The sequence below is a fragment of the Gallus gallus genome, chromosome 5, assembly GCF_016699485.2.
Source record: "Gallus gallus isolate bGalGal1 chromosome 5, bGalGal1.mat.broiler.GRCg7b, whole genome shotgun sequence".
Taxonomy (NCBI): Eukaryota; Metazoa; Chordata; class Aves; order Galliformes; family Phasianidae; genus Gallus; species Gallus gallus.
This window is the reverse complement of record NC_052536.1, coordinates 54523826-54537510: the sequence shown is the minus strand read 5'-3', so window position 1 is coordinate 54537510 and position 13685 is coordinate 54523826. Positions and strand designations below refer to the sequence as shown.

Genomic DNA, 13685 nt, shown 5'->3' with positions numbered 1-13685 from the left:
CTTTTTTGAAGCCAGCAACAGTGCTGCGCTTGTGCTGGGGGGCTGGCAGCTTCTGGGCGGGCTGCTGAGCGAGCAGGGGTGGAGCTGGCACGTTAGAGGCACAGTTTAAACACCGGACGAACGTGTCATCACCCAGCCCTGACCTAGGCACCTGCTGATAAGCTTTAGATAGCTAGCTTCTGCCCACAGAGCACACCAGGTGAGTAACCGTTGTCGCTGCCCACCGAGAACAGGGAGGTTCAGTGAGTGAGCACAGCCTACACTGCCCATACAGTGCTGCAGCTGTGGGTGTGGGAGGTGGGTCAAGCGGTGAGGAGTGTAAGTGTTGTCCCGCCTTGCTCAGGAGACCAGCTTTCCTCTTGGCAGTCTCTGAGACCGCCAGCTTAAACATGGTCTCCACCAGACAGCAGGCTTATTCCAAGAAGATCTTGACAACCCAGACAGAGGGCCTGCCCAGAAATGTGGCTGTTCAGGTCTCTGGGTGCAGAGAGTGCCTAGGCCTGCTGCTGCCCGGGGAGGGTGGCAGAGGCTCTACCAGTGTGCGGTGTGAGCAGGTGGATGAGCTGCTTAGCCTGGTGGTGGAGCTCAAGGAGGAGGTGGAGAGACTAAGGACCATCAGGGAGCGTGAGCGGGAGATCGACTGTTGGAGTGACTCGCTGGCGTGCTGGAGGGAAGGGTGCCAGGGAGATACCCCCAGAAAAGTGGTTGACTCCCTGCCCTGTCACAGTTGGACAGACCTGACTGATGAGGAGGTTTGGAAGAGAGTCCCGACTCAACATCACGGGAGCCCCCCCCTGCCTGCCTACCCTGCTTCCCCAGCTCCCTCTAAGCAGCAGGTTTGAGACGCTGGAAATTGAAGGGGAGGTGAGTGGGGAGGATCTGCCTAGGAGGGAGCCTAAGGCGAGGCAGTCACCCCCATGTCTTGAGACTGCCTCTGTCAGGAGAGAAAGGAAGGTGGTCGTGGTGGGTGACTCCCTTGTCAGAGGAACTGAAGGCCCCATGTGCAGACCGGACCCGAGCCGTCGGGAAGTGTGCTGCCCTCCTGGGGCCTGGGTCAGGTACATAACTAGAAACAACTAGAAAACTCCCTAAGCTGGTTAGGTCCACTGATTACTTTCCATTACCCATAGTTCAGGTGGGCAGTAATGAAATAGCTCAGAGAAGCCTACGAAAAGAGATTTCAGGGGTTTAGGGCGTTTAGTTCAAGGAGCAGGAGCACAAGTGATCTCTTATTCTATACCTTCAGGGGCAGTGAAGGACACAGACCGGGCTTGGAAAGCACAAGTAACAAAATAAGAAGTAAGAGTGTCAAGGCAGAAACTTTGGGTTCTTTAATCATGTGGCAGTTTACTGGGCCCCTGGCATGTTCTCCATGAACGATATCCACCTATCTCAAAGGGGGAAATGAATCCTATCACAGGAGCTAGCGGGCCTTATTGAAAGAGCTTTAAACTAGCTATGACAGGGGAAGGGGACAAAACAGGGCTCACGAGAGATGAGCCTAAGGGAACAATGCTTGAGCTGGGGGTGAGGCAGATGACTCGGCTGACGTGGATCTACATACACCACTGCACGCAGCAAGGCAGCAAGCGGGAGGAGCTGGAAGCAACTGTGAGGCAGGCTATGACCTGGTTGCTATTACCGAAACATGGCGGGACCACTCCCACGCCTGGAGTGCTGTGATGGATGGCTACGAGCTCTTCAGGGGGGATAGACAAGGAAGGAAGGGTGGTGGTGTGGCTCTTTTTGTTAAAGAGTGTTTTGATGTTGAAGAGCTTGGGGTTGGGAATGATGAAGTTGACTGCCTGTGGTTAAGGATCAGGGGGAAGGTCTGTTGGGGTGACGTCTTGGTGGGCTTCTGTTACGGACCGCCTAATCAGGATGAAGAGAAGGACGAGGCATTCTGTGAGCAGCTTGCGGAAGTTGCGCGATCGCCAGCACTCGTTCTCATGGGAGACTTCACCTTCCCTGATATTTGTTGGAAATACAATACAGCACAGAGGAAGCAGTCCAGGAGGTTTCTAGAGCGTGTGGAAGGTTTCTAGAGCGTGTGGAAGATAGCTTCGTGGCACAGCTGGTACGAGAGGCTACCGGGGTGGTGCCCTGCTAGACCTGCTCCTCACTAACAGAGAGGGACCGGTGGGAGATGGGAAGGTTGGGGACTGTCGTGGGCAGAGCGACCACGAAATTGTAGAATTCTCTATTCTTGGAGATGGATGATTGCTCGATCGCCGAGTTTCGCTGCTTCGGAGCCGTCCCGGCCAGAACCGCAGCGGCGGACCGCGACGTAGACGACGGTTTCGGTCGGTTCCTTCATCGAGGGAACGCCGGGATAACGGACCAGCCCGGCAGCTCTCGCGAGAGCGGCTGACGTGAAGTGAGCCTTGCCAGAGCAGCGGCTCTGCATCCGCGCCCTCTGCCTGGAGAAGGCGTTGGGGATGGGGAGGAGGAGTCGGCCGTTCAGACGAGCTGAAGCGGTCGTTGCTCTCTGGGCACACCGAGGTGCAACCACGGTCACCACACGGCGGCGAGCTGCTGCTAAAAGGCACGTAGAGACTCAGGCTGAAAGCATGAATGTCCGTGCCGCAGTTCAGGTCTCGGGCTGTGGAGAATGCCCGGCCCTGTCACTGCTACAGGAGGGCAGCCGGGATACCGCCTGTGTGCGGTGTGAGCAGGTGAGGGATCTGCTCAGCCTGGTGCTAGAGCTGAAGGAGGAAGCAGAAAGGCTGAGGAGCATCCGGGACTGTGGGAAGGGGATTGCTTGGTGGAGTCGCACTCTGCCATCCCTGCAGGAAGGGTGTGGGGAGATGCTCCTCAAGCAGCAGGGGATCGTCTGCTGTCTCACAGTCAGGTGGGAAGGGGTGACCTCAACGACAGCGAGGGATGGAAACAAGTCCCTGTTCAGGGCTAGGAACATGACTTGCCTGGTTAAGCCCTCCGATTACTATCCACGTCTGGTTTTCCACACTGGAAATGAAGATGTATGCAAAAGAATTTCTCAGGCGATCAAAAGGGTCTTCAGGGCTCGGGGAAGACTTCTGAAGGGGTTGGCAGCGCAAGTTGTGTTCTCCTCTGTCCTCTCAGTTGGTGACTGGGACCCACACAAAAGGAGGAGGGTGGGCATGCTGAATGAATGGCTTTGTGAATGGTGTTGTGCTCAGGGCTTTGGGTACTATGGCTTGGGACACAGCCTTGAGAAAGGGGGAATGCTGACGGCGGAGGGAGCCGACTGACTAGAAGGGCCACAAATAGTCTTGGGAGCAAGCTGGCTGGGCTGGTAAGCAGGGCCTTAAACTAGATATGATGCGGGAAGGGGGTGTGCTGGGTGACAGTGAAGCACATAGGAACACTGTCACCTTGGGAGGCGGTAAGAGAAAACCCCAGACTTGTCCTGGAGGTATTAGGGTGGGCTCCTCTGAGAAGGCAACGAGGCCAATAGCTAAGCTGAAGTGCCTCTATACCGATGTACACAGCATGGGAAATAAACAGGAGGAGCTAGAAACCGTGGGAAAGTATTGGGAAAGGATGAGCTGACTGCTATCATGGAAACATGGTGGGATGAATCCCATGATTGGAATACTTTGATTGAGGACTACAGGCTTTTCAGAAGGGATAGACAGGGTAGGAGGGGTGGCAGAGTTGCCCTCTAAGTTAGGAAGTGGATAGATTGCGAAGAGCTGTGTCCGAGGAACAGCCACTGTCAGGTTGAGAGCTTGTGGGTAAGAATCAGGGATCGGTCCAGCAAAGGGCATCTAGTGGCTGGGGTCTGCTAGAGGCCACCTGATCAGGGGGAGCCTGTTGACGAGGCCTTCTTGCTTCAGCTGCAGGAGGTGTTGTGCTCGTGGGCTCCTGTCCTGATGGGGGATTTCAACCACCCGGATGTCTGCTGGAATAGTGGCATGGCAGGTGGCAGACAATCCAGAAGATTCCTGGAGTCTGTTGACAACTTTCTGGTCCAGGTAATAGATGGACCAACCCGAGGTGAAGCCTTGCTGGACCTGGTGCTCACAGTGAGAGGTGTGCAGGAGGAGAGCATTAGAGAGGTTAAGATTGGAGGGAGCCTGGACTGTACTGACCACGGCTTGGTGGAGTTTGTGATCTTGAAGAACGTGGGCCTGGCACAAAGCAGAGCTAGGCCCCTGTGCTTTAGGAGAGCAAAATTCCAGCTGCTTAAGGAACTGCTGCGTGGGATCCCCTGGGAAACTGTCCTTAAGGGCATGGGTACAGAACAGAGCTGGCAGCTCTTTAAGGACACCCTTCTGAGAGTGCAACGGCTCTCCATCCCCCAGCAGAAGAAGTCCAGCAGGGGAGGCAGGCAACCGCTGTAGCTATGCAAGGGCCTGAAGCTGAAACTGAGGGAAAAGAGGGAAGTGTACAGAAAGTGGAAGCAGGGTTGTGTAGGCTGGGAGGAATACAGGGCTGTTGTCCATGTGTGTAGAGATAGGATTAGGAAAGCCAACGCGCAGGTGGAGCTGAACTTGGCGAGGGATGTGAAAGATAACAAGAAGGGGTTCTACAGGTACATAGGCAGGAGGAGACAGGCCAAGGAGGGCGCTCCCCCTCTGATGAAAGGCAGTGGGGAGCTGGCTTCCTCAGACACAGAAAAAGCTGAGGTACTCAATGAGTGCCTTGCCTCAGTCTTCATGGGTGGTCAGGCTTCCTGTGTCTGCCAGGACCACGAGCCTCTAGGTGAGGGTGCGGGGAGTGGTTTCTGTCCCACTGTAAGAGTGGAACAAGTCCGAGTCGTCCTCATGAAATGGAACGTGTCTAAGTCCACGGGGCCGGATGATATCCATCCCAGGGTTCTGAAAGAGATGGCTGATGTGGTTGCCGAGCCGCTCTCCATCATATTTGAAAAATCATGGCTGTCCGGTGAAGTCCCCGGTGACTGGAAAAAGGGAAACCTTGCTCCCGTTTTTAAGAAAGGGAGAAAGGAAGACCTGGGGAACTACAGGCCGGTGAGCCTCACCTCTGTGCCTGGGAAGATCATGGAGCAGATCCTCCTAGAAACTGTATTAAGGCACATACGAGACAAAGAGGTGATCCAAGACAGCCAGCATGGCTTCAGCAAGGGCAGATCTTGCCTGACCAATCTGGTGGCCTTTATGATGGAGTGACGGCTTTGGTGGATGGGGGGAGGGCGTGGATGTCATCTACCTGGACTTCTGCAAAGCCTTTGACACGGTCCCTCACCACGTGCTTCTCTCTAAATTGGAGAGGTGTGGATTTGAAGGATGGACTGTTCGATGGATTAGGAATTGGTCGGCTGGATGCAGCCAAAGAGTTGTGATCAATGGTTCTGTGTCAGGGTGGAGGCCGGCCATGAGTGGTGTCCCTGAGGGGTGGGTCTTGGGACATCGAGGCCCTGGAATGTGTCGAGAGAAGGGCAACAAAGCTGGTGAGGGGTCTGGAGCACAAATCTTATGAGGAGCGGCTGAGGGAGCTGGGATCGTTCAGTGTGGAGAAGAGGAGGCTGAGGGGAGATCTCATTGCACTCTACAGCTGGGGTTTGGCCTCTTCTCCCAGGCAACAAACAGGAGCCGAGGAAACGGCCACAAGTTGTGCCAGAGGAGATTTAGATTTGATATAAGGAAAAATCTGATTTTCTCTCCGAGAGTGGTCAGACACTGGAATGGCCTGCCCAGGGAGGTGGTGGAGTCGCCGTCCCTGGCAGTGTTCAAGAGGCGCCTGGACGAGAAGCTACGAGATACGGTTTAGTGGCTTTTGGTAGTAACGGTAATGGGAGGACGGTTGGACTAGACGATCTTGTAGGTAGGTCCTTTCCAGCCTTGTGATTCTATGATTCTCTCCGCCGCTAAGGGGTCGCTGTGTTGCTGCGCAGGAGGCTGGACGGCGTCCCGCAGTCCCTGCACTGCTGCGTGGAGGAGAACCGTCTCAGCCCTCCTCTGTGTAGATGAGGCTGTGCCCCAGGAGACGTTTGATTGCAGCAGGATGTAGAGTAGATAGAGTGTCTCAGGAAAACCCAACCACTTGACGTCAGATCCCACAAACTCTGCTGCAAACCCTGTTGTAAGAAGGACAATCTCCAACGTCTTCTGATGGCTTTCTGGGTTCTCCTGCCGCCTGCCTACTCTGCCAGCTTTGGCCACCTGTACCTGTCACTGGTTGACTGCATCACACTATCCGGGATGAGTTCACGGGAACTCCCTTGAGGTCCCAGCCCTTGAAATATGTTGAAACTTTTCCACTGCACTCAAGGAGATGACTAAGCTCTTAAAACTGATGTGGGCAACTTGTTCTTACCCTGCGCCTGCTGTTTGGATTTCTCTGGTCTCTCACTGTGAGCCGATGGAGAAATGCAGCCTGCCTCCTCCGCTGTCTGAGCATTCTCGGTGTATTCCAGCTGAGCTGGTTTCTAGCAATGGCAATGCCCCATCAGGCTGAGCCTCTGCCAGATGGGCTCACTAATATATTGCCTTGCATTGTCATAGCTCCCCACTGTGTGACCTTGTGTGCCAGCATCCCATAACACACACCCTCCCAGCATCCCCTTGCCTGAGCACTGCTTTCACCCACCAGAAGACAGAAAGAGGGCTGATCTGGCTGGCCATCAGCCCTCCATAAAGATGCTGGTCTCTGCTGGGGCACTCCGTTCACTCCATGCAGTGAAGCAGAAGTCTGGCCCAGGAATCGCATCTCAGCTGATTCCTTCCCTGCCCAGCAGGGGGAGGCAGGCACTGCACTGACCGGGCTTTAGCTCTAACAGAGCAGCCAGGCTTTGCGCTGAACCTCTGGGGCAATAGGTCAGTCAAACTGAGGTCTTGTTTCACAGTGTCAAGCAGGATTAATACTTCACAAGACTCATTGACTTGATAACGTTGATGGAGGGAAGGGAGCAGCATCCTGTCTTGCTGCTTGGTAGGCAAGGAGGAAATTCCTGCTGTGTGGGACAGACAGCATGTGAAAGTCTCTGTGTTCTCTGCTCTGCCCATTCTCTTTTCTTTGGAATATGTGTTTTCACGCACCTTGATACTGCGTAGCACTGCCGTGAACTAGCCTCTAGCTGGAGCCAGAGATTTCTGTATTCCCCTACTGTCCTGAAGTAGCCTAACAAGTGGATGGCTAATAACGCTCTTGCCTTCTTGGCAGCGTCAATCCTCCACGGCCTGCAGTTGGTCCACAGGCTCGTTAAAGCAACGTGATCCCGCAGCGGTGGGAGGGAGGGAGAAACAACCCTTTCCGAATGTTTAGCTACGCCAAATCACACCTGCTGTGGACCAAAAGACGGAAATCACCCGTAAACTACTTGCTGAGTTTCTTTCCTTCTCTCCAGCAGCTGTTTCTTTGGTATGGTGATCCCTTCTCTTGTGTTGCTGATGCAAAACGCAAGGAAACAAGTGGAGCCATCAACCAGGCTACAAGTTAGGTCACTGCAAAGATTAGGGGTTAATCCATTAATCCACTGCAAAAGACGGGGCTGAGTGAAACACGCCCGTGGAGTGAAAGTCCTGGCTGGCTCGGGGCAGGCAAGTTGTAGGGCAGGCACAAGAGCTCCCAGGGGCTGTTGGTCACTAAAGGCGTGAGTGGCAGCTGCCCAGGATAAACTTGACCCGGATGGAGGCCTGCAGACGTTTGGGTGGGTTTGTTTGTGCCAGGGCTAAACCTTCCTCCAAAAATGCCGTGATCCCTGTAGTCAGCGTTCACACGCTTTGGCTGCCCCGACTTAAGAGTTATGAGCTGCAAGAGGTGTTTGGTCAGCTGAAGGCAGATCACAGAATACACAGATCTAAATCAGGGTGAGCCAATGAACGGAGAAGTCACAGCACTCCTAGCCACGTCAATCACAGCCCACGTTTGCCAAGCAGCTTAAAAGAACATGTACACAAAGCACTGGTGGGGAATGGTGGAAAACTTGCTATTTCCAAGCAGAATGCTTTCTGGAATCATGCGTGTTTCATGCAGCAATTAATGGAAACGGCTGTGCAAGTGTTATGACCCTGTATTGTTTCTGTATTTCTTGTTGAACGGTAGTACTGTTACAACAGTACTACTGTATACTAATATGTATTGCTGAAAGAGGTGTATTGCTATTATGTTACTGTTATTTTATCACTACTGCTTTTATAGGTTAAGGCTTAAGCAAGCTGACCATGGGAGCCGAAAAAGGCGGAGAAAACCCCATCAGGTAGAGGACTTGAATGGCTGAAGTCCCTTTCAGCTTCCACCCTGCATTCTACTGCTGCTCTCTAAACTGACGACGTGATGAATGTCGGGCAGGACACGGCCCGGCTGCTGGCAGCTGATTTGAGCGCAGCCATACAGGTGAGACTTCCTGATAGGTTAGGACATGGCCTTGGGAACGATGCTGGCAGCTAACCCATGGGCAGGGTGCCACGGAGCAGTTACCCTGTTGCACAACCCTGCCTGCTTTCCGGTTAAAGCTATGGGGGATCAGCTGGTCCTCCAACCCCACAGGTAATCTGGGGAGAGAGAGTGGGTGTCCCATTAAAACCCTTAAAATCACGCATCCAAATAGTGGAAAGAGAGGGACTGAGGTGCCTTTTTGAGACTGATGTGGGCAGACTGGGAGAGGCAAAGTCCAACCCAAGTCCTTCTGTCAAAATGAACCAATAATAAATGCTCGTTGTTTCTGAGATGTATGGCTGTTGCATGCTGCCGATGGCCTCTTCCCTGCACATTGTGATTCCTCGCATGGCCAGGCAGGCAGGAGGCTGGGGAAAGCATGCAGCACCCGCAGCAGCACAGGTAATGTTGGTTCAGGCCCTGCTCTGCAGTGGGGGAGTCGGCTTTCACTCTAATGAGGACCTTTGGCTCCATAGGATGTGCTTTGTGGAGTTGTTCGTCCTGTCATTAGTGGTGACTTCTCTTCAGCAGTGGAACAAGTGAAACACTTAGGCCTGGAGGATGGTTTTTTTTTTGGCTCCATCCCTGGTAAGTAATATCTCTATCATTTCTCTTGCCTCTCCAGCTACAGGTCTGAGCTGGTCCCACAGCACACCTTGCACATTGCTGTTGATCTGATGTGTCCCAGTAATCACCGTTTCTAACACAGAGGGCTGTTCACTGCTGAGTGGTTTCAGAGCCGTTTGGTGGTGCCTGAGTGTAAGATTTGGATGAAGATTTCTGGTTAGTTCAGCGGTGGGCCTTCTTGGGTCACCCAGAGGAGGGCTTCTCCCCTGGGTGACCCTCAGCTGGAGAAAATGGGCATGTTGAGGCTAGGGAGAGGGCCTAGGGGGCAAAGCTGCACAGCAGGGTGGTTGTGAGGATCTCATACGGTCACTTCTCACAGGCACTTAGGCTAGATTTGTCACCGGGCCTCAGCATCCACTGCTGTTCATGGCTGCTTCTGCTGGCACTGCTCTGGTCCATGCTCCCGTACCACAAATGGGAAAGCTGCTCCTGTATTTAGTCTCTTGTCCACACAGAGACACTAGGTGGGACAAAAGGCCTTATGGGCAGCCTGTTAGCATGAGGTGTGCTCATCCAGATCATCAATAAAAAGGGCTGGCCCCAGTACTGACCCCTGAGGAACACAGCTAGCGACTGATGGCCAGCTGGATTTAACTCTCCTCTCCTCTCCTCGCCACCTCTCTCTGGGCCCAGCTGTCCAGCCAGTTTTTACCCAGTGAATAGTACAACCATCCAAGCCATAGACTGTCAGCTTCTCCAGGGGAAGAGGGCGGGGTCTAGGGGGATGAAGTCTAGGTAGACAGCATCCACAGCCTTTCCCCCATCCACTAGGTGAGTCACCTGGTTGTAGGAGTCAAGGTTGGACAAACAGGAACATGAATTCATGTTGGCTAGGCCTGATCACCTGGTTGTCTTCAATATGCCATGTGATCACACTCAGGACAATCTGCTCCAGGACCTTCCCCAATACCAAAGTCAGGCTGACAGGTGTGAAGTTCCTCATGAAGTTCCTGGTGGCTACCAGCATTTCTACATATGCCACAGGAGTCCAGTCTTTTGACTTGCCTGGGCCACATGGAGTGAAGAGGAACTGTCTTGGGCCACACAGAAAATACACAGTTAACGTAGATCAGTTACAAAACTTATTTTATATATGCATATCTTTTATTAAAAGGTAAAAAACAGCAACAAAAACGTAAAACTAGCGGCATATGTAGCTTTGTTTTGGTGAGCCTCATGCATCAGCTTCTGGTTCAACAGCAGTGGCTGCAGTTCTTAGTGAGTTCCCAAGGGGTTTGGCAGAGGTTGTACAAAAAGAGGTCACTCACTACCTGGGAGCTCAGTCCGGCCACGTGCCTCACAGCAGGGCCGATGCCAGGGCCACGGCAGCCCAGGGCAGCTGAGAGGGGCTGTTCGAGGTGGGGCCGAAGGCTGGGGCTGGGGCGTTTGTGACATCACGGTGCGTCACAATGCGGGGCTGGTATTGAGGCCATCAGCAGGCAGCGGCTGCTCCACTTTGGCCTGGGCCAGCGGTGAGTGCAGCAGCAAGGGGGAGGGCTGTGCTGGGCCGGGCGCAAACACCGGCCCGCGAGGGGTTTGGGAGCCCGCAGTGGTGGCAGCGAGCGCTCAGGGGAGCCTGCGAGCGGCTCTCTGGCAGTCACCACCAGCGCTGGCCTCAGCCCCTGCTGCCTCCCAGCTCCCTCGCCCCCACTCCTACCTGACCCCAGGGGCTGTGGCTCCTGGCCCAACTCCCCCAGCCGTGCGCGAGCTCCCACCCAGCCCCACTGACCTCCCCTCTCTCACTTCTTCCAGATCATGGCTTTGGCGTTTGTCTTCTCGTTGTTGGCGCAGAGAGTGCCATGTGTTGGTGATTATTTGGATGAGGAGACCCTCAACCGCATGCGGCAGCGTGAGGTGTATCTGCAAGAGCAGATGACAAAGCTGCTGCTGGAGATAGAAGAGATGGAAAGGGCGCAGGGCAGGATGGGCTTGCAAGCCCTGCTCTTTGCTTTGTTGCCATACTGGAAAACTGTGAGCGTTCTTTGTCTCTTCATCTTTCTGTTTTGGTTCGTGTGGAAGATCCACAAGAAGTTCCGGGGCGTTGAAGACGACAGTGATGTGGAGAGCTCCAGCAGTGAGGAGCAGCAGCAGGAGCAGCAGGAGCAGCAGGAGCAGCAGGAGCAGCAGGAGCCGGTGGTGGAAGTGGAAGCGAAGGATGAATTTGTCTTTGCTGAAGAGTTCTGGCCAATCCATACCCATCAAGAGGATGGTGAACTGATGCTCTCGCTGTTGCGTTACCTCATCGATATCTGCCAATATATCGTGGCGGATACTTTCTATCCAGTGCCAGCACACACCACCGGGGTGGGCAGTGTCTATGAAGGCTGGTGTCCCCTTGTAAATGAGCCTGTCTTCTGCATGGTTGTGTCCCTGTTGGCCCCCCGTGGGCACACTTTCCACCCGGATCTGGGCACCCCAGGGGAGCTGCCAGCGAGGAACTCCCGTGTCCGTGTAGAGCTGGAATGCACGTGCGGGAGGGAGCAGGAGATGCGCATGCGATGCTTCCTCCACGCCTCCGCGGAAGAGCTGAGAAATCAGCAGTCCAACCTCCTGCATAGCCTCTGCACTGACTCCTACCTGGATGTGGAGAAGACTACCCAGTGGTTCCAGAAGCTGATCGGAAATGCCTGGAAATGCACGCATTTGTCAGCAGTGTGCAGCATGAATGTGACACAGTCCAAGCGCTCCTGCAGGCTTCAGGTGACAGATGTCTACAAGAAAATCTTCTTAGTTGAGATGCTGTTTGGCGTACAGCAAGATGACACGGACATCTTTCTGAGCAGCCAGGAGACAGAGGTCGGTACTACTCCCAGCACGACCTGGCCACAGAGCTGTGCTGTGGCAGAAGCGAAGTTCTTCCTACTTGTAGCCGCCCGTGCTGAGGAGAGGAATTTCTACATCAGATATATGCAAGTGTGCGCCTATATCCTGGTGGGCCTCAACTTTTCAGATTATGAACTGAAGACAGTGCTCATGCACCTCCTGACTGCCATCCCTTTGGAAAGCTGGCATGGGAGCTATTTCCTGGAGCGGATCGATGACCTCTTGCGCTACCTGCGCTGCTGCGTGGAGGAGAAGCATCTGGGCCACTTCTTCATTGGAAATGAAGACGTGCCTGCGGAGATTATCTTGCCGCAGGATTTCCGAGAGTCCGAACCGCTCAACCTCTTCCAGCACCTGGAGGATGCCGGAAAGACATGAGCAGGCACTGCAGGAGTTGGAGGAGCTGCAAGATCGGCTCATGAGCCTGCTGATCTATGGGAAGTGAGAGACATCCACTTGTCCCACAGACGAGCACCCTGAACACGGAGAAGACACCGCTCCGTAGGCAGTGGGAATTGCTCCTGGATGTTTTCTCCACACTGGGGCAGCCGATGAAGAGGGTGCTGCGTGAACACTTGAAACAGAGACTCTTCAAACCAGCTGGGCAGAGACCACCCAGCCTCTCCAAGAGCATCTGTTTGCTCCGGGAGCATTTTCCCCTAGGAAGACCGGCAATGAAAGACTTGCTTGAAGAACCTGATCTGAAGAAGTAGAGCACAATGTACTTTGTGACGTGTGCTTAGAAAGAGCTGATGCGAAAAAGCAGAAATACCACCTGTTGAAGTCGCGTATTTTAGAACTACAGTTGTTGAATGATGTGGTTAATTCTCACTTCTCAAGCTCTAGTAGAATTATATTCATATATTATCTATAGTATCAGAGACTAGAAAGTACGTTGTGATCTGTTCTGTTCTTTTAATAATTTTAATAAACATATTTATTTTTATAACTTTGCGTGGGTTATAGAGTTGTATTCCGCACATCAAAACCCTCTGCCCGTAACTCTTTGTCAAAGAAAACAGGGATAGGGTGTTGAATGCTTGGCTGCCACAGAATTGGGTAGCGTGCTGTGGAAAAGGTGACTGCCATCCCTGCAGGAAGGGTGTGGGGAGATGCTCCTCAAGCAGCAGGGGATAGTCTGCTGTCTCACAGTCAGGTGGGAAGGGGTGACCTCAACGACAGCGAGGGATGGAAACAAGTCCCTGTTCAGGGCTAGGAACATGACTTGCCTGGTTAAGCCCTCCGATTACTATCCACGTCTGGTTTTCCACACTGGAAATGAAGATGTATGCAAAAGAATTTCTCAGGCGATCAAAAGGGTCTTCAGGGCTCGGGGAAGACTTCTGAAGGGGTTGGCAGCTCAAGTTGTGTTCTCCTCTGTCCTCTCAGTTGGTGACTGGGACCCACACAAAAGGAGGAGGGTGGGCATGCTGAATGAATGGCTTTGTGAATGGTGTTGTGCTCAGGGCTTTGGGTACTATGGCTTGGGACACAGCCTTGAGAAAGGGGGAATGCTGACGGCGGAGGGAGCCGACTGACTGGAAGGGCCACAAATAGTCTTGGGAGCAAGCTGGCTGGGCTGGTAAGCAGGGCCTTAAACTAGATATGATGCGGGAAGGGGGTGTGCTGGGTGACAGTGAAGCACATAGGAACACTGTCACCTTGGGAGGCGGTAAGAGAAAACCCCAGACTTGTCCTGGAGGTATTAGGGTGGGCTCCTCTGAGAAGGCAACGAGGCCAATAGCTAAGCTGAAGTGCCTCTATACCGATGTACACAGCATGGGAAATAAACAGGAGGAGCTAGAAACCGTGGGAAAGTATTGGGAAAGGATGAGCTGACTGCTATCATGGAAACATGGTGGGATGAATCCCATGATTGGAATACTTTGATTGAGGACTACAGGCTTTTC

General features: G+C 53.5%; 1 protein-coding gene across 1 annotated transcript; it reads left to right on the top strand.

Moving 5' to 3' along the window:
- Positions 1–2369: 2369 nt before the first annotated feature.
- Positions 2370–12724, top strand: LOC121113256 (inositol 1,4,5-trisphosphate receptor-interacting protein-like 1). The gene is made up of 3 exons (XM_046942469.1): positions 2370–2675; positions 8089–10424; positions 10705–12724. Exon 3 carries the CDS (start codon positions 10708–10710, stop codon positions 12151–12153), a length of 1446 nt encoding a protein of 481 aa, XP_046798425.1. The 5' UTR covers positions 2370–2675; positions 8089–10424; positions 10705–10707; the 3' UTR covers positions 12154–12724.
- The last annotated feature ends 961 nt before the right edge of the window (positions 12725–13685 follow it).